Genomic DNA, 26,172 nt, shown 5'->3' on the forward strand with positions numbered 1-26,172 from the left:
TAAAACAACTCCTGGTCCTCCTCAAACTACACTGAGCTATTCATGATTTCCTAATTTCTAGTCATTTTCCCAACTAATTGAACTAGAAAATTAATGACAGTCCCAATCAGGATGGATGTCTGGCTGCAGTTCAGTTCTATTCACTTTTAACCCTGGGCTGGGACGCAGCACTTAATCCTGAAACCCTGAAGAAAATCTCAGGTTCTCATTGCTCACATTCAGCACAAGTCACAGGGCTGAAAATAAAGTTTCATCCTAGAGCAGCCTGGCTGCTGTAGCTACTTAGTGCTGTCTCACATATTAAAACACCACCGAAACGTTTCACTACGAATGCAAAAATTAAAACGATGGTGTATTAATAGGGTTGTGAGATTTATTCAGTTTTTCCATTTAGCCTATTATTTTGAAGCTGGGTTTCTAAATAGTCTCTTCACTCTGCCACCCCACACCCCAGAGCTTCCTGGCCAATCTATCTGTATCTCCATTGTTTTATTTCCTCCCCACCCACCTCCTGAGTGAATGCTAAGTTAATTTAAATTGTTCGAGCAGTGGTCTAAGCCACTTGTCTACAAAAGCCCAAGTTAAAGGAGGTGAAATCCATTACCTAGCTGATGGCTTCTCTCTTCTTTCACTTGGCCTGCAAAGCCGTCAGCTCTTTTAAAGAAACCACCTGAGGTGTTTCAAATGTTAAACTGTATGTATTTCAGGACCTTATAAAATCTTTTCTGTGCTCCTCATCGGACTGATGGGTATGAGAATAATTTACTCCAGCACATAAAGTATAGAGTTAACCCATTTTCCTAAACTCTAAAGGAAGTGTGTTTAAATATTTGCATTTGGTCCTAAAGACACACTTACCATTTATAAATACTTTGGATAGATAATTTTAAAAAACAGCTGACTAAATATCTCAAGTGAGTAAAAATGATTTATATGTGCGGAATGATTTGTACTTTGACACCGTCAACTTTGGTCAGGCCTTCTTTCCTCACACACCCATCTCCCTGTGTTACTGTTGTTCCATTTAGTTTGTTAGTTGAGCAGTAAAAATTACTAAAAGCCTGTTTTCCACTGGACTGGCAAATACTGCCTCGGAAAGCAGAATCCTAAACCTTTCTCCCACACGATCATTTTGACATTGGAATGGAAGGCACTGTGCCTGAGAAAACAGCACCAAACAAAACATCATCCAAGCAAATTAAGTATTTTGAGGAATGCGGCGACATAGCTTGCCAAAGCCACAGAAAGTTTGTTTCTGGAAGCTCAGATTATGACACTATGGTCATATCATAAAATCCTATTATTCGTCCACTAGAATACTTGTATTTCTATAATTACAGGCAAAACTGACGTTTTTATGGGGGAAAATGAATGTAAGATTTTATAATATGTAATTGAGAATGAACAATTCAATTTGAATTTTACCTTTTTTTTTCTGGTTTTAGGAGTTGGGAACATGGTGTTGACTGAAAACCTCAAGGAATGAGGAGGAAACGATGGAGGTGAGAGGCAAAAGTTCTGAGTTCCAGTCCCGCCTCAGTGGAGTTTCTTTTCGCCTCTCTCTGACCTCAGATCTTTGCACTCCTATGGCTCCACATTCTCTCCCTTGAGGATTTCAGCCAGTCTGAGGTCTCAACCACAATGTCTGTGGAATGTTAAAGAACAAGTACCTGTGTTCTCAGGTTTATACTCCTTACTTGCTTCAGCATTGACTGAATATTTATTACAAGCCAGACTCCGGGCTTTGCTGGAAATGAGAAGAGTAAGACAAAGGCTTTGCCTTCGGTAAGAGTAGGTTTTAGTGCAGGAAGACAGATAAACTTCAGTATCACTGTGTACGTGGAAGGTGCTACGGGGACACGGAAGAGGGCCAGTTAGCTCAAAACTGGGCATCAGTAGATGAAGCCCAAGTTGAGTTCTGAAAAAAATGTGCACAGGTCAAAAAGGCAAAGAAAATTATGAGAACATTCCAGGCTGAGGGGATAGAAGCAGCAAGGGCATTTAGCTGTGCCACTTGATTTCTATTCATTTTCCCAACTAATTGAACTAGAAATCACTGTAGTAAAGGCATACTTTCAAACACACCGAGTGAAATCAAGGTTTGCAGATGGTGAGGAGGGTAGGGGAAGTCAAGGAAGGGTGGGGGGGGCAGGACCTGTCTGATCACCTCGTGAGCTTTTCACACTGTCATGCTCGGTTATGCTAAATCCCCTTTGAAGGCTGTGTGCCCCCACCCAGACTCTCCCAGGCACGCCTCTGCTCCTACTGACACTGCCATGCCCTGTCCCTCTCCTGTATACAGTGAAAAACTACTACATTACGAATAATACAAGGGGAAATACACCGGAAAAGGGGAGGAGGCGGAGTCTAAAAAGGTAGGAAGCCAACAAAATAGAAGAAAGGGAAGCAGAGAGAACCAGTAAAATTTGAAGACTGGGCTTAGGTCCATCCAAAGGTTTCCTAGAGCTTGGTAGCATCCCAGCTCCACAAGCCTAAAGTAATTCATCATGTCACATACGGCGACAGTTATTTCTAACATACAAAAGGAAAGTGAAGGCAGTCTGTGGGTGGGTGCTTACTGGGTAGCCATACTGAACAGGTAAGAAGGCATCTGGTTTTAAAAAATTGCAACCATGGGGCGCCTGGGTGGCTCAGTTGGTTAAGCGACTGCCTTCGGCTCAGGTCATGATCCTGGAGTCCCGGGATCGAGTCCCGCATCGGGCTCCCTGCTCGGCAGGGAGTTTGCTTCTCCCTCTGACCTTCCTCCCTCTCATGCTCTCTGTCTCTCATTCTCTCTCTCTCAAATAAATAAATAAAATCTTTAAAAAAAAAAAAAATTGCAACCATGGAATTTCTGCATTAGGAAAAGAATTTTTTTTTTTTTTTAAGAAATGCACACTGGATATAAAATGGTGTCCTTCTTAAAGGTTCAGAGGAACAGAACATCCGAGGGGTGCTGTGGATTTGCCCTTTGTCACATTTCCAGTCTTAGTGCTCCTAATTCAGCTTTGACAACAGTGAAATACTGAGGGTTCTCTGAACAAAACACAGTAATTCATAACACCCATTCAGCCTTGAATGCGTCCCCCTACCCTCACTAGCTACTGAGTCTCCATCCAGGTACTGCTTTCTCGAGGAAGTTAACATTCTTAGGGAACTCGCAGGGGTTAAGTGTCACTGCTGTCGCTGTCATCATTATCAAATACTTCATCTGGGCCAGACTGCTGTTCTAACTCCAAGGAATTCCATAGCAACTCCTCTTTACAACAATCCTATTAAGTAGGTACGAATAACATCCCCGTTTCACATTTAAGACACTGAGGCATAAAGCCTACCCAAGGACGCATCACAGGACAGTGGTGAAGTCAACATTTGAACCCAAGCAGACTGGTTCCAGTGTCTGTGCTCTAATCACTAGGCCACACAGCATCTGTGTGATTAAAAATGAGACGGATCCAGGGCGCCTGGGTGGCTCAGTCAGTTAAGCGTCTGCCTTCAGCTCAGGTCATGATCCTGGGGTCCTGGGATCCAGCCCCGCATTGGGTTCCCTGCTCAGTCGGGAGTCTGCTTCTCCCTCTGTAACCTTCCCCTTGCTTGTGCTCTCTAATAAATAAAATCTTAAAAAAAAAAAAAGATTCTAGGTACTCCGCTATCCACAAGGCTCTAGACTGTCTGATTCAACATTTATGCTCAATGAGCTTCTGGAGCTGGAGATGTACAAAGGATGGCACATTAACCCAAGGTACAAAGTCTGTTTTAAAAACATCTTTGCTGAAAATTTTTACACAAATATAGAGCTGTAACTGGCACACCTGAAATGTTAGGATTTACAGTTCCTACGGTAAGAAAAGTGTTTCGCGTCTAATGAAAACCCTTGGCAATTTGAATATTATATGATACTAAATTATACTATAATTATTTCAAAGGTCAAGAATCTTAAACATTTAGGCTTAAAACTCTCCACCTGGGTGATGCAATCAGAAAATTAAAGTATGTATGAAAATATTTAATTATACAAAATAAGTAGAAATCTACCTATTTAATAACCTTTAAATAAAAGGTACAATATTTTCCAACATGGGTATTGCATAAAAGGAAATTTTTAAAATAACATTTTTTAATGAATATGAGTACAGATTTTATTTTCCAGTGCTAGCTTGAAGGAAGAGTAGGATAAAGGTGTGTGAAATAAAACACCATCACTTATTAACTGGCAGGAAACTCTATGAAGCGACTGTTCTGGGCACCACACTAAATTAAACAAAACGGACTCATCTGAGTCCAGCCTCTTCAGGAATTTACAGTCTGGTAGGAAAGGAAAACAAGAATAGGGCAAAAGTGTGCAAATTCTTTTGAAAGTTTTAGTAGAAAAGGCTTCTAGAAGGCAAATGTATACGAAGATCCCTGCCTAACCTTCACAGGTAACCCGGTCAACACTAGGATGCAGTGTTGGAATGACCAGTGATTACCTTTACCTTAGGGAACTCTAGTAAGGCAAAATATCAGGGCTTACGAGCCTAGACTGTGGAGCCAGAATGTCTGGGGTTGAATCTCATTTCTACCACATACCAACTAATGTCAGCGGGTTCACCTGACCTGTCTGTGCCTCAGTTTCCTCATTTACAATGAGATCATGTGAGTGCAGCAGGAACACAGAATGAACTAACTCACAAATCAACATAGCTTAAAAAAGAGCATTCAGGCCGTACCCAAACCACAGTTAGAGCTTAAAAGATCTTGCCAACACAAGGACTCAATTAAGGGGTGGGGTCAGTCTTTAGCTCTGTGTAAGCACGGGGCCCCCATCTTAGGGTTTTTCCAAACTTGGTCAGCAAAGAGGCCCCTACTTCTCTTAAGCAAAATGAAATAGTTAAATATTTAATTCCATCATCTGAGCCAGAAAAATGCCCCTCTACTTGTCATTCTTATTTATGTGCAACACAAAAACAACCACAAGCGCCGGTTGTCCAGAAAAAACACACACTGTCAAACTGTGGTTAGCTGATTTGAGGTTTAGGGTGAATATGACTTTGCTATTCATTTGCTCATTTTACTGTGAGAGGAACAGATGTAGACAATAAAGACTGAAGAAAATGAAAAACAAAAAAAACAAAACCGAGAAAACTATTAAGCTCCTCCTTATTTTTTTAATAATTTTTATCCATTTTTATTCATGTCCTAAATCAAGCCTGTCCAAGACCTACCGTTGTGACCTACAGACCTCCTGAAATCCAGATGTCATCCCTGTGCATCAAATCCATCCCTGCCCTTGCCCTGTCCCACTCAGCAAGTATTACAGTTCTGCTCAGCCTGGAATCCCATATTCTGTCGAGCAAGAAACATGCCGTGCAACGGAGCGGTTTTGCTGTGAGGACAGTATCACAGAATCCGGGAACACAAGCTAACTTGGAAGATTTCTCCTCCAAACAGTTTTATAGAGAAAGCAGACCCAGAGAAACCCGGGTCGCCCAGCGAGCTTGCTGGCCATGCTCACAACGTTGGTTCTTCCACTTGCTATCTGCCCCGTCTGTCCCTTTTTGTTTAGCTACAGCACCATTCAGAGAAGAAACCTAACTTCAAAACTGAAACTCAGGGCTCAACTTTAAATAGCATCAAAAAGCATGAGGATACCTAATTTGGAGACTATATGAACTGGGACAAGGAAATTTTCATCTGGATTTGAGCAATCACAACACCAGGAACATACAATCGGCTAAGTTTTATAGCCTCACAGCCGAGTTCTGGATAGGACACTCTACAATATATTTAGATCTCTTCGTTTGTGTTTCATATGACTCATACCCCCAGCCCAATCTGGGAAAGATTTTGTGATAAAGAGCAGGATTGTCCTTAATCCTTATCCCTGTCGCACACTCACAGGACTGAATGAGACGGAGACAGAGGGGGAGACTAGAACTCTTTCAACACTACTGATTTTCCTCTTCCTTTGTAGGTTACTTAGGAAGCTGCATTCCTGGGGCGCCTGGGTGGCTCTGTCGGTTAAGCGGCTGACTCTTGATTTCAGCTCAGGTCATGGTCTCGGGGTCGTGGGATTGAGCCCCGTGTCAGGCTCCATGCCTAGCATGGAGCCTGCTTAAGACACACCCTCTCCCCCCTCCCCCCACTCACACTCTCTCCCTCCCTCCAATAAATAAATAAAAATCTTTTTAAGATTTTTTAGGCAAAAAAAAAGGAAGCTGCATTCTTCCACCAGAAATAATTTCAGACATGGTATTAAAAATAAGAAAATAATGAATATTTTTCTAAAAATTCCGTAAGATATTTCAAGTTGGGCTGATATGCACCTTTCCGGTTGGATTGAGAGACCATTCTTTAAAATAAGTAAATATTAAGTGGCAAATAAGAGGTTAAGGCTGTAATAATAATAAGTAAATTCAAATGTATAAAACAAGTAGATTTCAATTATTTCACCCAATCACCTAGAAGCAAAGATACTCTAAAGAAAATTGCATTGCCTTCCCAACTCCTTGGAGAGCCAGTTTAGTTAACAGCCTACCTCTGCTTCAGAGATGACCATACAGCTTACATGTCAAACTCATTTTAAAGTGTCAATCATGTCCCTTTCAATCTAATTAGTTTGGAAAGTAGTGTCACTGACCTAGAACTATGCAGACCATTTATTATCATATCATTTGATCAACCTAACACTTTACCTCAGTTGAGTTTGAGACACCTGTAGCCAAAATACAATATCCTTTCTCCCACTCATTACTGGTAACTCTCGATACAATTTCCTATTTACAACTCAATTTATCTCTATGAATAAGCATGGCCAACTTCACAGAAGCATTGACAGAATTTGCCTTCTTTAAGATTTTATGGTAATTAAAATTGAAAGGTAAGGGGAACAAGAAAAAAAATCAGATATACCTGAACTAGCAGGTGGAAAGATCTATCTACACCTATATTTAGAAAACAGATTTGAGTTTTTGGATCCCAAGAACTGCTAAAGGAGAGCAAAGAGGAAGAACAGAGGAACATGGATGGGCTGGCAGACATCTGGGACCTTACACATGATAGGGAGACTATTCTTTTTTAAAAAAATATGTAGGAGCGCCTGGGTGGCACAGTCGTTAAGCATCTGCTTTCGGCTCAGGTCCCGATCCCAGGGTCCTGGGATCGAGCCCCGCATCGGGCTCCCTGCTCCGTGGGAAGCCTGCTTCTCCCTTTCCCACTCCCCCTGCTTGTGTTCCCTCTCTCACTGTGTCTCTCTGTCAAATAAATAAAATCTTTAAAAAAAAGTAAAATAGAATAAAAAATAAAAAATATATATAATATGGCAAGCTATTTTTATAAAAGGAGTCTGTGGGTTATAAACCCGCTGTCATCAGATGAGTTTGTGTTGTAATAAAGAAAACCTTTCTCAGGTTCATAGTATTTAACCTGACTTTGACCTGGCCAAGGGCAGGATGAAGCCGAACTGCAGACCTAGTAACTAGCTCCTGAGAGGTCAGAGAATACCCCTGTGCCTCCATGGGAGAAGCTCAAGGCCAGAGCACAGTGAGCGGGGGGGGGGGGGGGGGGGGGGGGGGTGTTAAGGGGTGGGAATGGCAGCACAGCTGGCTGGGAGATGCGAGCCAGTGAAGCAACAGAGATCACCTGGCCCACTCTCTGGCAAGAATATGACCATTGCCAAATCTTTTTCTCATTTTAGTGTTGCATATTTAAGAACTCATTTGCAAGACAAACATACAAGCAGGCAATCTTCTCTTTGAACCGCAGAGTAACATAATGAACCAGGGACAGAGAAAATACATGCATCCACCACCAGCATGTTGCATCCATATTTTTAAACATGGTATTAAAAACAGTAAGTATATCGGTTCTATTTAAAGTAATGACTCCTCACTCTAGAAAGCAATAATCTAAAGCAGGATGTCAGCTGCCGGCACTTCCTTTCCTAGCCTGTGTTTCCCTTTGGAGAGGTTGTATTTTACCAAAACTCCTGTTTGTCTCAAAGATAAGCAAGATTCTTCATTCATGTTTGCTTGATCAAGTAGTTATTGGTGACTATGATTTTACATCTGGTCAAATAAAATAAGCATATATCTCCAACTTACCTTCAGGTGAAGAGCCTGTCTTTTGGGAAAAGACAGCATTTACTTTACTCTTCTTACTGATATCGCTGTTTACAGACAAGCTGGACTGAATTTTTCTATGCATTTTGTGAGAAACAGGTGCTGAAAGTCTTCGATTATCTGCAGATACATGTTTGGCCCCGTGGTGAATTCCATTTCCATTGCTCAGACTTGTGTGGCCGTTCTTTATCTTGCTGGTTTCTTCCTCACTTGGTTCCTGTGAGCATGTTGGAAGCTGAGGCAAGCGCTGGGGTTGAGCTAAACAACAGGAAAAGTTGATCCAGTTAAAAAAAGAAATATTTGAAAATCATCAAAATATATTCAGGAACAGACTCCCCCCCCCCCCCCCCGGGCTTTACCCATGGTTCTACAAAATGGAGAGAAAGAAAAAAGGAAAATATTAATAAACACGGACACAGAGAAAACATAATTAGTAAAAAAGGGAAGTGGGACAGGGTCATCAAAAGTGACCTTATACAAGGCATATGAAAACAGTGGGAAAGACTGCTTTGTTTTTTAAGAAAATTTAAATTGGAAATCTGAAAAAGTTATTCTACACTCATTCAACAGCAAGTGTTTGTTTTTCTATGTACCAAGTCCCTCTTTTGGGTGCTAGAAACATGGTATTATCTCAACATCCCCAAATAACAGGATAAAATGTTTAATTATCTTTTGAGATAAAAGGAAAAAAAACAATGAATCCAAGTATCAAAACTGGACAATATAGAAAGAAATATAAAATATAGTTTTCAATTTCATTTTAATTTTTTTTTTATTTTTTTTATTCTTATGTTAATCCCCATACATTACATCATTAGTTTTAGACGAAGTGTTCCATGATTCATTGTTTGTGCATAACACCCAGTGCTCCATGCAGAATGTGCCCTCCTCAATACCCACCACCAGGCTAACCCATCCTCCCACCTCCCTCCCCTCTAGAACCCTGTTTGTTTTTTAGAGTCCATCGTCTCTCATGGTTCATCTACCCCTCCGATTTCCCCCACTTCATTCTTCTCCTCCCGCTACCTTCTTCTTCTTTTTTTTTTCTTAACATATATTGCATTATTTGTTTCAGAGGTACAGATCTGAATTTCATTTTAATTTTTTTAAACAGTTTTATCTATTTAAGTAATCTCTACACCTAATGTGGGGCTCCAACTCATGACCCTGAGATCAAGAGTCACATGTTCTTCCGACTGAGCCAGTCAGGCACCCCTTCAATTTCCTTTTAAGTCCTGGAGAAAACTTTTTCCATATTTATTTTTTAATTTGATATAAAAATAAGCCATTTATTGGGAATAAGTTGGTTGAGAATCGAAGAGAGCTTCCTTAATCTGATAAAACACATCTGCCAAAATTAAATGTCAGCACTTTAGAAATGCTCCCATTTAGGTCAGGACCAAGAAAAAGTGGCCCAACTTCACCCCTCTTATTTGACATGACACTGGAGGTACTGGCAAAAGGAATATAACATGAAAAACAAATAACAGGTCTGAAAAAAAAATTTTTTTGAGATGCATACCTAATTGGAATGTTCTAGGGGAAATTTATGAGACTACAAACCCTGAAACACTAAGAATTTAACAAGATATATCCAAGATCAACCACATTAAAATCAACAAACTTCGTCTATGCCAACAGTAACCAAACAGCAAATATACAAGAAAAAATAAACTCTTTACAAGATCAAAAAAATAAAGAAAAATAAAGAAAAAAAAAGCCCCCCAAAACCTCCCATAAGTATCTAAGAATTAAGATAGGAAAAAAATGGGCAGAGATTTTATGGCAAAAAAATCACAGAACAGTACTGAAGGACATAAAAGAAACCCTACTAAATGTAGAGTGAATATTAATCCTCCCCAATTTATTTACTTAGTGTAATTCCCATAAAATTTCCGACAGGCTTTTACACAGAACTTGAGAAACTGATCCAAAAATTTATAAGGAAAAGCAAACAAGAATCACTAAAGCAATTTTAAGGAAGTAAAAGAGGGTTGCAGCGCTTGACTTACTAAATATATAGTCCTATCAAGAAACTCCAGGAACTAAAGCCATGTGTTGTGGGTCCAGGCACAAATAATCAGGGGAAAGAGAGAGAGCTCCAAATATGTATGTGTTTGCACATCTAAGTGCATATATACCTTATAGAGATAAATTACAGATGCATTAAATGCCTATATGTGAAAAGCAAAACATTTCAGATTGAAAACAAATATAAGAGGGGCACCTGGTGGCGCAGTCAGTTAAGCATCTGTCTCTTGGTTTCAGGTCAGGTCATGATCCCAGAGTCCTGAGATCAGTCCCCTGGGGCTCCCTGCTCACTGGGGAGTCTGCTTCTCCCTCTGTCCCTCCCCCTGCTCCTGCTCTCTTGCACGCATGCTCTCTCTCAAATAAATAAATAAAATATTTTAAAAAAAATATGAGACTTAATACCATGATACTAAGGAGGGACAAATTAGATTCTTTGGAGAACAAATCATAAAAAAAAGCAGGATGACTACTCATCATTTGTGCTGTCTGGCATTTCTGAGCACCCGCACAGAGTTTTGGTCAATTCCTCTATCCCATTCCTTGACTCCTCTGCAGCTAAGGGGCAGGTTTGTGACCTAAGTCCTACCAAGCACAAGGATGACTTACATACAGCAGTGGCCAAAGCAAGACCACAGCCACACCAGGGAGGTAACTCTCAGCACAAACAGTACAGAAGACGTTTACTGGTCTTGGCAGTGGGACGCAGTGTCTGATATCCACTCCCTAGCAGACCATGGGCTGATGGCGCAGCAGTGCGGTTTTCAACAGAGAAGCCCCACTGAATGGATGGGTATGATTCTGGCCGTGTAACACCTGGGAGGGTCCGTGTGCTAATGAGGGAGCAGAAGGCTAGCTGAGGACAAAGCACAAGCTGACACCCTGCAACATCCCTCCCCCACCCCACCCCAACTCCTGGGTGGGATATGTGTCACATTCCTCCAGGAAGCTCCCAACTGTCTTACTATTAATGCCTTACTAGAGGGAAAAAAAGCCTTGACAATGGCAAGGCCTCCAGTATCTTACGTCCTCTTCAGCATATGAAGTTCTTTTGAAAACTTCCCTTTTCCCTTACCCCCAACTCCCAAGTATGTAATCAGCCACCCCTCACAACCCTGGTGCAGCAGCTCTTTTCTGCCCATGGGTCCTGTCCCCGTGCGTTAATAAAACCACCTTTTTGCACCAAAGACGTCTCAAGAATTCTTTCTGGGCCATTGGCTCTGCACCCCACCCCACCAAACCTCACCCCTATTCCAAAACTACATCACTAATAAATTTTTTTTCCATTTAAATTAGCCAAAATGGATTCTAGTTTTTGCAGCTGAAGAGCCCTGACTCCTCTTTCCCCCAGCTGTTATTTGTTTACACTGGTTAAGTAATGAGATTATTAAAATCAATATTTCCATTGATTGAGTAGCCCCTAAGCAAAGCTATCATAGCACTTCAGCAAAAACAACAGAAAAAACAAAAACCACTCATTGCCAAAATTTTACTATTTTATAATTTCCTGGAATTTCAAAATCAAAAACTGCTGTTTTAATTAGTCTTCTTTTCCATTTATGATTATGAACAGTTACAAAATGTAAATTAAATCTGAATACTAAGAACTCAATTTAGAAAAAGTATTGCATGCAAAGCTTAACAATTATACATGGTATTGACAATGTCTAAAAAGGGCCTGATTATCTGTGATTTGGGGATTAGCCAAAACGGTATATATTTTTGACAAAGAAGACAGTTTGCATTTGAGTAGGTCTTTAGCACACATTGTTTACTTCGATTCTTGTTCACATATCCTATGTCTCTTGAAGAAAAACATCTTAACATATCAAAACATTCTACTCATGATTGTGCATATTTCAAGAAAAAAGAATTCATTTCTTAACAAAAGCATGTTTTCCTACCAAATCTGTTACCATTAATATCTGATTTATTAAACTAACCTATGAACTCCTCGTACAGTTTTTCGGTTCTTCAGTGATAAAGGAGAATGATTATCTAAAAATTAAATATTGGGGAATACGACAAAGTAATGGTGTGAAAATATATCAAAAATATTTTGGTTTTGTCCTTAACTCTTGATGGAAAAAAAAAAAAAGGTTACTTCTCTGTTTAGCAGCTATATATGACCTTCTTGTAACAAAAATGGACAAGACATCTGCAAGAGGAGATCTATTATGGGTGTGCAATCATTTGATCTAGAGATTAATCTGCTGCTCCCATAGCTTCTTGTATCAACTAGAATGACATCCTAATGGCTGCTATTGAACATAGATAGTTATGCATATGTATTTAAAGGGATGCCAAAGAAGACAGTTAAACCTAATTTGGTGTTCTTTTCAGAGCACTTACCAGTAATCTCGCCAAATAAATGGAATGTTTTGGGCCACTTTTTCTCTGAAAAGAATATTTCAAGCAATCTGAGAGCTTGGTTAAATTGAAACGTCCAACTGACCAATACTAAGGAGCTTCTCGTCAATCAAAAATGTCCTGTCATAGTCCATAATCCATATTAAATTTAAAATTACCATGTCATAAACATTCTCAATAAATAAAAATAAAGGTGGTAAAAGACAACTACGTCTTGCCACCAAATTCTCACACTGACAGATCTGACCTTTTTCTACTATCAAAATTGACTATTTGCAAATTACCGGGTATGGCTGGAGTGGTAGTCAAACATATCCTTAATGATTTATCTACATTTCAATCTTCAAAATGATATCTATTTCTGTTGGCAGAAAAATGATAGTACATTCATTTTTGTTTCACTGTCACCTAATTATTTTTCCTATAGTTTGTATTATGGTCAGGTAACAACCGAGTATTATATCTTTACGCCAGATTTTTAACATTAACACAATTTCTTAGTTTTATGATTTGGTCAGATACACGCAGTATGTAAGTCAAATTAAAACTAGATAAACCCTAGATAGATTAGCTATCTTAACATTTATTTTAACGTCACTGATAATTTTTCATGGGTGTGACTTGAATCTTACGGGAAAATTATAAGTAAAACCAAGTCGGAAACATGATTTTATTCTCAAATAAAGAACAAAAACATCCGACTGATTAAACCCCAACTACTTGGCTTTAAACAGATTTCTTTTCCTTACTGCATAAAAGTTGTGTATGGCTTTAAAAAAAAAAAAAAGCACACTAATATGGGAACGACACAATGCTTCTTAAAACACAAGCGATGCCTAGGGACCTTCACTCTCCCTTTAATGATCCACTGCTCTCATTCAGCTGTCTTTCTTTTTTCAAATCTTTACATATGTGACAACTCTCAAAAGTAGACCATAGACCATCTGGCATTTTCAGAGGTGTAACTTGTGCAAATTCAGCTCTATTGGGAGCGCACCGCTATCTTCTGCTTGCGTTATAAAGGGACAATAGAATGGAGAACTTATGAGTTGTTTTGAATTATTCATTTTTTTGCCTGTATATTCAAGAAATTTTACAAACTCTGCATTTTGTACTACATAATCACATGCGTTAAAGGTACAAAGAAACTTTTTGACACCTTTTTTCTACAGAAAGCTGGCATTTTGTTTGATATGTGAACATTCAGCATCTGTTATATCATTCTAAACAGGATGGGTGCTTCTACAAAAGACCCCATTTTAAACTTACTCTCTATGAGCAAAAAAAACTTATTCTTGATATTCAGTAACGAATGCAATACACATCAAAATTTCAAATACCAGTTATATGAACATTCAGCATCTTCAAACCTGGATAGCATTGGTCACCCGCTTACCGTATGTGTAAAGAATTTTTTTTTTTTTTTGGAAATCACTGCTCACACAATGCTGCATGATTGTAATTTTCATATCCGTGATGAATAGTTACAAATGTCTTAAGAAATACTGTGCTTTCTGGGTTCAAATGTTTTCAATCAGGAAGGAAACCAAGAGAATTAAATCTAGTGATTTTCAGTAAGAATAATAAATATGGAAGTAATGAGTCGATAGCATGAACTTCTTTTGATAATTAAAAAAAAACAAAAAACAAAAAACTGGGTGATACTGTAGCCAGTAATAACCACACTTGAAACTGCAGCTGCTGGAGTGGCAATATAAAGCGACATTTTGTTATAGCCTATAATCTGTTAGCATGTGCAAGTCATCTCCAGTCCCTGGTCTCTTTCACAAATTTAATAAAATTTAATGAATTTCCAAAAGAATTCTCCTTACCATGTACCCAATCTAAATGGTGGTGGTACACATACAAAGAAAATTTAAATGCTTAGAATTTAAAATTGTAACAAAATTATCAAAATAGAATACTGCCGGGGGATGACTTGGTATGAACCGAACTTACTCTTCCCAGAGATAGTTAACGAAGCTTTTACTGGGTGCGCAGTACCATGCTACCCTGTGGTCACCCTGAGACAGAGACGAACACGCACATGAGCACACATGCACACACACACACACAAATGGTAGAGATTATATATAAATAAAATAGTGTTTTATTATACTTAGAACATGCACCTATAGGTAGAGATTATATATATGAAAAGCACAGGGTTTTATTATAAATATGTATAACATGCATCTAGATACAATAGCTTTAAAAATCACTTCAAGATGCACTAATGTGATAAAACTGTATTTATCTGTTCTAATGTAAATTTAGGCTAAAATCAAGTAAAATAAATGTGCTAATGGCCAACTCTGTTCCTCAGCTTGATGCAAGCCTTCCTGAGTGTACCCTAGAGAGACCCTGTACCCTAACACTTCCACAGTCTGGGAGCCCCTGGCATTTTCTACCTGTTTCCTCAGTTCCCTTCCAAGGGCATATCCGAAAATTTTTATTTCTCTCTTGAGCCTCTGAACTCTTTCATCACCTATTACATCTTCATTTTATTTAATGTATATATTAACATGGTGAAATCTATTTTGAAACTGTGACCTTTTGGTAACATTGATCACTTTAAGAATCCCAATCAAATTCTGTCTACCTACATGACTTGGAATGCACAGGATGGAGGAGACTGTCTTATGATGAAAGCATTTTTAACAGTAATTCATCCATAATCAGTGGCAGGGGTTACAAATACTTCTTCCTAAACAAAAGGATAAAACTTGAGAAGTTGTTTGGAGAATCAATCATTTTCTTCATCTGGTAAAGAACATTAAGAAAGTGTTTAGACATATTTCAGCAGAGCCTGAAAGAGGGAGGACTGCTAGCTTCTCCCCCAAATCCATGCTCCCCATTGTCCTGGCTCTTGGCTAACCGTTTCCCCAGTGTTCCTGGTGGTTCAAGTTCAGCCATGTACCCATGTTCACTCTGAAAGAATGAGAGCAGAAATTATTTCTGCCACTTCCAGGCCTAGGCCTCAGCCTGGGGTGTGTCCTCTATACTTTCCTTCTCGCACTTGCCAGCAACCCAGCTTTGACCACAGCAGAGGGAAGTATCTTAGGCATGCTGCAGAAACCAAATAGAAGGAATCTGCAGGGGCAGCAGGGAGGAGGAGAGCCTCTCACTGACCTGGAATTCTCATCCTATACTCTTCCATAAGAAATAAACTTTTATTTAGCCCACAGAGTAACGCTGGGACTCACTGTTATAAAACACTAATAGCTTCTATCAAGTCCTATGAACAATGATGCACATTATAGATACTTATACGTGAACTGCCCCTAGCACTCATGACCCAAAAGATAGCACATTTCACTAGAAAGAAAGCAACAATACATTGGTAGCAGTAGAAAGGCCACTGCCAAATCCACAGCCTGTGGTTAATCTTAGAAGACAGCAGATAAGCTTTACAATGCAGAAGCTGATTATTACTGAGGGATAATCGTGCATCATGCAGCTCTGTAGGAAAAGGACCCCAGTATTACTCTGCTGTTCGAAGACAATTTGTATTGTCACCACAGCTGGTGGGAAATCTAGTAGAGTGACCAACCATCTCGTCTGATCAGGACTAAGGGAGGTGCTGGGATGCAGAACTTTTAGTTTTAAAACGAGGACAGTCCCAGGTGAATCAGGACAAGTTGGTCACCTTTATATCGGGAGCAATTTGTGCACAATTGCTAACGTTTTCCTCTAAAAGACACCAGTATCAACAGATGGAGGGAAGGGCATCAGCTTTGAGCGAGACCCACTAGGGTTTGAATTCTAGAGTAAGTATTTCCCGGTTCTGTGAGCTTTAGAAAGTTACATCATCCCCCTGGGCATTAGGACCTTCACTGGTAAAATGAGAAACAGTGACAGATCCTCATGGGTATGGACAGGTTTAACACTTCCCAGTTTCATACCACTGTTTTTCTCTTTCCTTTCTCTTCCCTGCAAAATTTTCCTGTCATTTCTTTCTGATTACTATTTGGCTTTTATTTTTTATTCTGTTACTAGGGGTTTCTGTTCCTCCGTATAAATCAACGCAAAACCTTTTTAGAAATAAACAGTTTGCAAAAAAAAAGATCACAAACGTCATCTTTCATTTTTCAGAAAAATAACTTGATTGAAAAATATAGTAAATATACTAAAATACAAGGATTATGAAGGAAAATAAGATTTGCACATTTTTCTAAAAGGCCCCAAGCAGTAAACCAATGAACAACAAAAAATTTGTATTATATTCCCTCCAAGTGTAGCTTTTCTTGAATGCTTGTTTCTATTCCCAAATGAATGACGAATTCAGCCTGACTTTATGCCCGCTCATGCACATCACAGTTTCTAGTTAACTTATATGGATAATAGAAGCCCACCACTCCTACATTTGAGAACAGAATATTTTTCAGTTTAAGTTAGCATGCTTCCTTATGGATTATTATCTACAAGCTTTATTTATATATTAAAAGATCATATTGTCTTCTGATATAATCCCATCATGAAGATAGGATCTCCGTTTGCTATGGTATCCCCTTGTTCTCGGACTCAATAGGTATTTCCATCACTTGATTCAACTGATAAAGTGACCTCTGCTTATGATTATTTATAACTGTATAATACATATCTAAATAAATGCATATGCACTTATATTTTATAGAAAATAAATAAGCTAAGCAGTATTTTCGGATGACAGAAAACATATGAATAAAACATAGCACAAAGTCACAATCTTCCAAAAATCTATTTTACATACTGAAATTTTACCTGTTTTCTTTTTTTTTTTAAGTTATAAAAGGCATTTTTTTGGTTTTTAAAAAACCAATTAGTGGGCGGGCAAGCAGAAGCCTGAAAAATCCTACTATTACTCTGTTAAATTTTAACAAATAGGTTTCCTCAGGATTCTCAGAACAATAGCAAGTATCAGATAGCAACAACTAAAAGCACGCAGCACCCTTAGGTTTCAACTAAGATACACACCGACACACTTGGATAGATGCAGAACTGATTTCTGACATAGGCCCTAAATCCATCCCTGCCTTGGGGTGCCTTTAGCTCTCCCCCCATGGGATAAGGGCCCTCCAGTCAAGCAAGGATACAAGTTAAAAAAAAAAAAAAAATCTTGAAACCAAGAACTCTGATCAAATATAAAAACTGCATCGAGAGTAGGCTGTTACCATGTCCACAATAGACAAACTGTGGAAGGAGCCGAGACGCCCTTCAACGGATGAATGGATAAAGAAGATGCAGTTCATATATACAATGGAATATTACTCAGCCATCAGAAAGGATGAATACCCACCATCTGCATCGACATGGATGGAAGTGGAAGGGATTATGCTAAGTGAAGTAAGTCAAGCAGAGAAAGACAAATATCATATGGTTTCACTCATATGTGGAACATAAGCAATAGCATGGGGGACCATAGGGGAAGGGAGGGAAAATGGAAGGGGGGGAAATCAGAGAGAGAGATGAACCATGAGAGACTATGGACCCCGGGAACCAAACTGAGGGTTTCAGAGGGGATGGGGGTGGGGGATGGTGTAACAGGGTGATGGGTGTTAAGGAGGGTACGTGTTGTGATGAATACTGGGTGTTATTGGCAACTAATGAATCATTGAACACTATATCAGAAACTAATGATGTACTACACAGTGGCTAACTGAACATAAAAAATAAAAAAAGAGTAGGTTGTTAAAACGTGCAATCACCTAAGTAAAGCCGAGAACGGGGAGGATGAGGATCAATACATTCTACCGTACAAAATCAGTAGTCACTATGAACTGGTGGCAAAGGGGTTAAAATAAGGTGCCATCAGTTCTTGGAACATGGAGTACGTGCGTACTGAGGCTGGAGCTTTGGGGTACGCTGCAGAAAACTACTCATATATTGGTATATTGGACTTCTTATGGCTTTCCGTAGCTGCTATAAGAAAACAACAAACCCATTCTAACTGGCCATGGTAAAAGCCAACTGGGGGGAAAAAAGAGAGAGAGAGAGAGCTGTTCTTCTCTGCAAGCAACAGAGACAAAGCTAGCAACACACACATAAACTTGCTAGTGTGTAAATCCAAAAAGGTGTTCCCCTCTGCATAGACCAGTTTCACAAGCCTTCCTTGCCTGAGACATGCCTCGGTGATTAGAGCAAGGGCAGGGTTTCGGCCTCCACTTGCCTTTGTGCAATTCACAGGCATACAGCCCTAAGCAGCGGCCCCAGCAGCCAGAGAGCTGAGACCACTGAAGTTCAGACTGTCAGATATGGCAACTGAATTGCAGCAGCCAGATTACGTGTTCAGTCAAAATTCAGTGTGCTGATTAGGTAAACACGAAGTGCTGAACGATGGAAGAGGGAGGAGAGCGAGAACTGGGAAGCCTGAAACTGCAGACTCTGTCAGGTGCCTCCCACACTCACTGCCCATCAGTAAGTAGTTCCCAGAACTCGTTCACAAGGGATACAGTCTGGGGAAGGAGCAGCCGCTAGGGACAGCTAGGGACAGCAAGCTACTACGTGGAGACAGAGGGAGTCCAGAGCTCGAAAACAGAAGTGGCAAGTCAAGGGCCCAGAGTCAAAGATCATTATGCAACACAACTTTTGATGCCAGTTACCCGAACATGAAGTCTTCCCCCACTACCTCCCAAGAAAGGGTACTGATAAGCAACGAACAAAGATGTTAAAGAAATTAAATTGCTAGTAAAATCTCTAGCCTAGCAAATAAAGGCTTATGACAGTTCCACCCTAAGGCAATCCCTGAATCTGAGTCCTTGTTAACAACAAGAAGAGAACTGCTAAGGCCCCTATGAGGGAATCCTCCCTGAAGCCCTTCTCAGTTACGGCCATGAAGGACACCCAACAAGAGAAATCTTAGCAGAGAATCCTGGCGTGAGCACGTCCACTGCCCAGGCCAAGGTCAAGGGAGAAACTCAACAGATGCTTCCGTACTACGCCTCACCAGGGGTATATGGATATTCCCCAGACCAGTACCATACTTGAGAGTTGACACTGCAGCTATCCTATGCTCCCTTCACCATCATACAGCCAGAGATGTTTTAAAACATAAGTTGCAAGATCAGGAGGAGCTAACTCCAAATTTGACTGAGGTCACATTTCTGAACCATCTCAAAGGAGGAATGAACATCACCCAGAGGTCTGTAGAACAATGACATGACACCAGCTCTAGATGCATCATCTAAATGTGACTTTGATTTGTCTCTCATTAGGGAGAGGCGGGGTGCACATGTTTGTTCAAAGGATAATTGGATCTCATTAAGAATATTGTGAAATCATATGCACGGAAACAAAAAGTATCTGTGTGTACACACAAGTAAATGTGTGGGGGTCAAGCAAGAACTGGACCATAGCAGACACCTAACCTTGATCCATCCAATGTCACCCACTTTCTTCTGGTGTCACTATGGCTATTCATGAGAGCCGGACCTCAATTTACTAACAAGAACCCTTCAAAAAATAAAATACTTTTAGTTGCATGTGTTTTGTACACAGAGCTTAACACCGGGCATTTACTGACTTGCCTTTGATTGTATAGCGAGTACCTTAAAGACAAAATTCCGTCTTCTTAGAGTTCCATCAACCTTATCAGGCACATACCTGCTGACAAAGAACCTTGTACAATGTTCAGCACCCAGTGGACACCCAGTGAAAATTAACTGATGATGATGAATTATACCAGCTTTTAAGCTGTCACTTGATCCCAGTATATAACAACCTTCCTGAATAAATCAAGCAACAGTTTGGTATTCAATACCATTATAAACTTCATCCTTCACCTTCATGAGTCTAGGGAATTGCTGTAAAAGCATAATATGAGGATGGTGGAGCTACAGCAAGGATTCAAGAAATTCTCTCGGCTATAACAAGGGAATTAAAGATTCAGGTACAGATATCATACAATGTGTAGGGAAATGTATCAAAAATACTAGTTAAGTGACCTTCTTGAAAACAGCATTAAAAAGTCAGTACCAAATTATAAATCTAAAAGTTCCCCCCACCCTTTAATAAAAGTAAATCCAACCTAATGTAGTATCTCTTTGAGGTTAGAGCAGTGGAAATGCAAATGAAGTTCCAATTTGAAGAGAGGGAATCAGGTAGAGGAAATGATGTGCTGCTAACTGAACGTTTAAAAAGAAATTTATTTCTGGTAGCTTATACAAGGTAAATCAGAAAAAAAGTAAATTCCACTGTTATTCCCCTGAGCTTTAATATAGGTCATAACCCTCAAAGTTCACTGGTGAGTATTTGTTATTGGGATAGCTTTTCACTCTTCAATAAATTCCTCTAAGATATGGTCCGAGACGAGGAAACCTTTGTGTTTTAGTTCTAAGAACAGTTATCATTATAGATGATGCTCTCTCCGACATAATTTAAAGATTTAGGACTCCAAGCAAAGTTCTCAGAAGTGACTCTAAGGCTGGGATGGTCCCAATGATCATATCCAACCCCTGCAGGAGATTCTGGAGACCTTCCTCCCTCAGGAAGTAGTGGGAAGTATATATGAATTTTAAATTCTTTCTTACATGTGAACAACAGATCACAGCTTAAACATGATGGAAAGGTTTAATATGTAAACAAATAGGGAAAAATAACATGATTTTCTCCTTCTCATCTTGTCTTCTCTGAAGATGAAATCTCACCCCCGCTTCCCACCCCCTTACAGGGCTACTTTAAATTTTTGGAGACTGATTTGGAGAATGTGAATTTTAGATTCTTGTCTTCATCAGTGTATCAAGATGATTTTAACATTTATGGGAATAAAATGTTACCCCAAACATAAGCCCCAAGAAATGGCTTCCATACAGAGGAACAAATTCATTAACCACATTTAAAGATTAACACAATTGAGTCCATTTATAAAAACATTTCTTCCTCTGATTTTGCCATTAAACCCCACTAAATACATCAAGGTACCTTTGGTGACAAACTAACTTAAATATATTATAAAATATTTGTTATGTATATAGTATAGTGCCAGGGTCTGTTCCAGGCATAAGAGAGATTACAAAATGTACAAACACTTGCCCTCACAAAGCTTACAGATATTTATTATCTTGCATAACAAGAAATCCAAAGATAGGGTAGCTCTACTATTATTAATTTCCTAGGTTCTATATTTTCACTGCCATCCTTGGCATGTCAACTTTCCCACCTGACTATTCTCCTCATAGTTACAAGACTCTGTGAAACACCTCCAGACGTCACATTCAGAGATGATGACAGCCCTTGAAAAAAAGACATGCTCTTTCTTACGGTCTCTTTAAGAATATATTTAAAAAAAAAAAAAAATCCTTTCCTGCAGGAGATGTCCCTCAGGTTTCGTTGGTGGACACTGGGTCACCTGCTAAAACTAAAGCTCCCTTCTTCTCTCCCCACAAAACAACACTTGTTGAAAGGTCTGCCCTCTCTACCAAACTGTTTGTATGCTTCTCTGTAGAAAGAAACCTGCCATTCATTCATTTGTTCATATAGTCACTTAATGAGCATTTACTAAGTACTACATTCAAGGGCCAAGCACTTCTGACAACCTGCTGCAGCAGTGCTCACTTAGCAAAACGAATGAAGGAATGACAGAAACAGTAATGTTCATTCTACAGTTCCTAATTTCAATTATTTAAGTAAAACCTTAATAAGTACGTATTTCTTACCTAGAAAAGTAAATAAGGAAAATGTAAGCACAATAATTGCCTTTTCCCATACCTCCCTGATGTAATTTGATTTCTACTTAACCCTATAGCCCTGTAACAACTAGCCCACACACACTGTGTTATTTATAATGCCAGATATTAGTTGTATTTCAGATGAAATGGGAAAAATGAGAATGTCTAATTCACTTGTCACCATAGACCTCATGTTAATTTCATTAACACTCAGAAGAACGTTGCTCTGCCTTCCAACAGTAGATAAAAACCCATAAATAATAACTGGAGCTGGTAAAAACCACCAGCAACAGATCCTAACACTTGAAGACCAAGAGTGGGTGGAAGTGCCCACTATATATAAAATTATGTTTTCTTTATGTGTTATGCTTTCTTTTACCAAATACTTAAATGGCATTTCAACAAAGACCTGAAGGGGAAGACGCCTTGCCAAGAGGAGTAATGGGGTTCCAGGCCAGCCTAACAACATGTGCGAAGTTCTGAAGCAGAACAGGGCCCGGAGCATTTGCTGACCCGATGTTAAGCCAGTGTGGCTAGATAATACTCCCACAGTCCTTTGGACCATATACTTATTGCCTAATTCAAATGATAAACATTAACAAATACATTAGAAAAATCAAAGAATGTGCTTCCATCAACAATTCCTGGCAATATTCTTGGAGAAATTGTGCTTCTTTACCTTATAAGCCATTACTATAATAAATTATTCACTTATAAGACCACTCTCAGTAAAACTGACCAGAAGCTGACTTACATACTTTACTGTGAATCAAAATACTCCCAATAAAAGACTTCTTAGGAAGTTACAAAAAGGGGCCATCAACTGTATATAAATGTAAAATACAACCACAATTTGGAATATTAGGAAATATTTATAAAAATCTTATCCTTTAATTACTTTCCAAGAAAGAAACACATACATCCATTTCTCTGAAATGTACAAATCTATTTATATTGAAATTGTTCTGGGGCTAGAGAGACTAGCAGGAATTATTTGATGTTCTTTAATAGTAAAATGAATGGTTGTGAGAGACTCTTGCTACTATTCTTAGGAATCTGCTCAGATTTTAGATAAGAGACTATCACTGTGATTTATACTTATCTTCCTATTTTATTCCAATTTCCCAAATCCGATTCCTTTACTTAAAATACAATTCTCTAGCAGTAGCTCTCAACCTTTTTCCAACTCCATTGGGCTTATTTGAGTAACACACATTCTTTAGTAATATCTTGTGTGAGTTCAAAAAACAAACTCCTCCAGTGATTCTCCTATCTCCTGGCTTGCGTGCAGCACTGGAGAATCCGAATTCTAATACAGGAGCCAGAGATAGGTAGAATGCTGACCAAGAGCAAATTTTTATCATGAAGGCAAACTCTTAGGAGAGAACAAAATGGGCAACTGGACAGTCAGTGGAATAAGTTTATCTACCTGGGGTCTTAAAAATCCCTATGAATTTCTAACAATTATTTTCTATTAATAATGCCTTTCAAAGACAAATACCATATAATTTCACTCATATGTGGAGTTTAAGAAACAAATGAGCAAAGAGGAAAAAAAAAGAGAGAGGAAGGCAAACCAAGAAATAGACACTTAAGTACAGAGAACAAACTGATGGTTATCAGAAGGGGAGGGGGGTTGGGGGAGATGGGGGAAATAGGTGATGGGGATGAAGAAGGGCCCTTGTGATGAGCACCAAGTGATGTATGGAAGCGCTCAATCACTATATTGCACAACTGAAACCATTACTACCATGTACGTAAATGAACTGGAATTTAAATACAATTTTTTTTAAAAAGAAAAAATATATAGCCTTTCAAATCCCACATTATAGTTTACAGATTACAAGTGGTAACTATATATTCTCACTGATAATCAAAGCCCATTTTCAACAATTTTAGCCCTGCTTCTGCCACTAACTACTTGGGTCACTTTGGATGAATTGTTTACCCCTTTTCATGCTTCAATTTGCCAGCTGAAACAAAACAAAACAAAAAACACACAGAGATTGAACACACTGATCTCTAAGGGACGTTCCCTAACTTTAATATTATAAGAATATATAGGCCCATGATTCATTTTCAACATGTAGAAAAACAATGTAAACATGGCATATGATATATAGAAAACAAACCGGGAAATATGAATGCAAGCACCCACACTGTTAAGGACTTAACATTCAAAATCTAAGTCATCTAGAGAATATCTATTCATATAATTATTCAGGGCGCCTGGGTGGCTCAGTTGGTTGAGCGACTGCCTTCGGCTCAGGTCATGATCCTGGAGTCCCAGGATCGAGTCCCGCATCGGGCTCCCTGCTCAGCGGGGAGTCTGCTTCTCCCTCTGACCCTCCTCCCTCTCATGCTCTCTGTCTCTCATTGTCTCTCTTGCAAATAAATAAAATCTTAAAAAATATATATATATATATAATTATTCAAATGTCATCTTTTTTTAGAGAAAGAAGTATGAGAGAGTAGAAGGTATGACACCATTCAATGGGAACAGAACCATTCAGTGGGAGCAAGGTTAACCAGAGGGAGTGACAGTTGGGATTGAGTGTTTTGCTGTCCACCTTCAGCCAACAATTACTAACTTAACAAGGTTCGCTTAGCCGGGCGTCAGGAGCTCGGGGCTGCTACTAGTGACAACGTAACCAGCAGGGGGTAAAATTAAATCTCTTCCATTTTTTTGGTCCAACTTCGAAAACTAGTGACCAAAAGAGAGTATGAACATCAGTATTTTCTCTATATGGTGATAACTGGTTTATGACCATCAATCTGAAGGGGAAAGGAGGCTGAGATTGTATCTGCGACTCATCATTCGAGCAGCTGATGGTCAGTCTGTCCCTCACTCCTGTGCTCTGTTGTGCCAGGCACTCAGGGTCTGGAGTCTCCCTGGTTTAAATTCTCCAGAGCATCCCTCTCTTGAGTCTTGTGAAGGTCAGAGTGGGAATAATATGGTTACTTCGACTCAAGGGGTGGAAAAGACCGAATGGTCTTAGTCATCTGTAAGCAGACTTCTAACCGGCACGCTTCTGCGCTCCCAACTTCATCCCCGATTCCAAGAGCCTTCGTGCCTCCGATCATGAACCTTTTGAGGGGTAGTGCTGTATCCGGTCATGCTAACACTCAGGTTTTGGCTAGTCTGTGCTACGAAGCCAATTCTTACTTCTCCATCGACTTTCTGTCTTTCAGAAAATGTTTAACATCTCTGATCTGCCATTTCCTTGTCTGTTCTTGCTTTCCTTAAATTTATGTCTTTGTAAAATTATCATTAATTTACTATTAATTTCAGTGGGATTTCCAAAGAGAATGGAATATATATGTTCAATCTGTCATGTTGAACCAAACATGATTTTTATTTTTTTTTATTTTATTTTTTTTAAAGATTTTATTTATTTGAGAGAGACAATGAGATAGAGAGAGCACGAGAGGGGGGAGGGTCAGAGGGAGAAGCAGACTCCCTGCCAAGCAGGGAGCCCGATGCGGGACTCGATCCAGGGACTCCAGGATCATGACCTGAGCCGAAGGCAGTCGCCTGACCAACTGAGCCACCCAGGCGCCCCGAACCAAACATGATTTTTAAAAACCATCACAAAAAAAATATCTCAAGAAAATGTGGCAAAATGTTAACACTTGTTAAGTCTGAGCTTGGCTGGGGTGTTTTCAAGATTCTTTTTTAACTCTCATTTTTAAAGCAGCTAATTTAATGCTAAGAAAAATCAGAATCCTATTGATTAAGCACCTAAGCCCACAAACCAGTGAATTGCTACTGATTGGTACTTAGGTAGAAGCATTGTTTTATCCTGAAAACACTAACACAGTGGGATATTACCAGGTATCGAGGGCAAAACAGTATCTCCTTTTTCTAAAAAAAATAATCTTTTGTTTTGACTGAGATATTTCACTACATTTAAAACTGAAAATGCATTTTAAAATAAAGAGAGGCGCCTTCAGTGCAGTGGCTCATGTCCTTACATTTTTGCAGGCAACTCTGACGATGTGTTTTAGGTTGTATTTTTTTTAGAATCATA

The 26,172-nt window shown here is 39.3% G+C and overlaps 1 protein-coding gene across 1 annotated transcript in view; it reads right to left on the bottom strand.

Annotated features, from left to right (window-relative positions):
* Positions 1-26,172, bottom strand: part of MDFIC (MyoD family inhibitor domain containing) — an 89,641-nt gene that overhangs the window by 27,129 nt on the left and 36,340 nt on the right. The window contains exon 4 of the mRNA XM_045864380.3: positions 8,082-8,357. Coding sequence (XP_045720336.1) covers positions 8,082-8,357 — 276 coding nt within the window. The remainder of the gene's footprint in view (positions 1-8,081; positions 8,358-26,172) is intronic.

Source organism: Mirounga angustirostris, unplaced genomic scaffold, assembly GCF_029215605.1.
Source record: "Mirounga angustirostris isolate CCGP_5_RB_7025 unplaced genomic scaffold, mMirAng1.0.hap1 SCAF_12, whole genome shotgun sequence".
Taxonomy (NCBI): Eukaryota; Metazoa; Chordata; class Mammalia; order Carnivora; family Phocidae; genus Mirounga; species Mirounga angustirostris.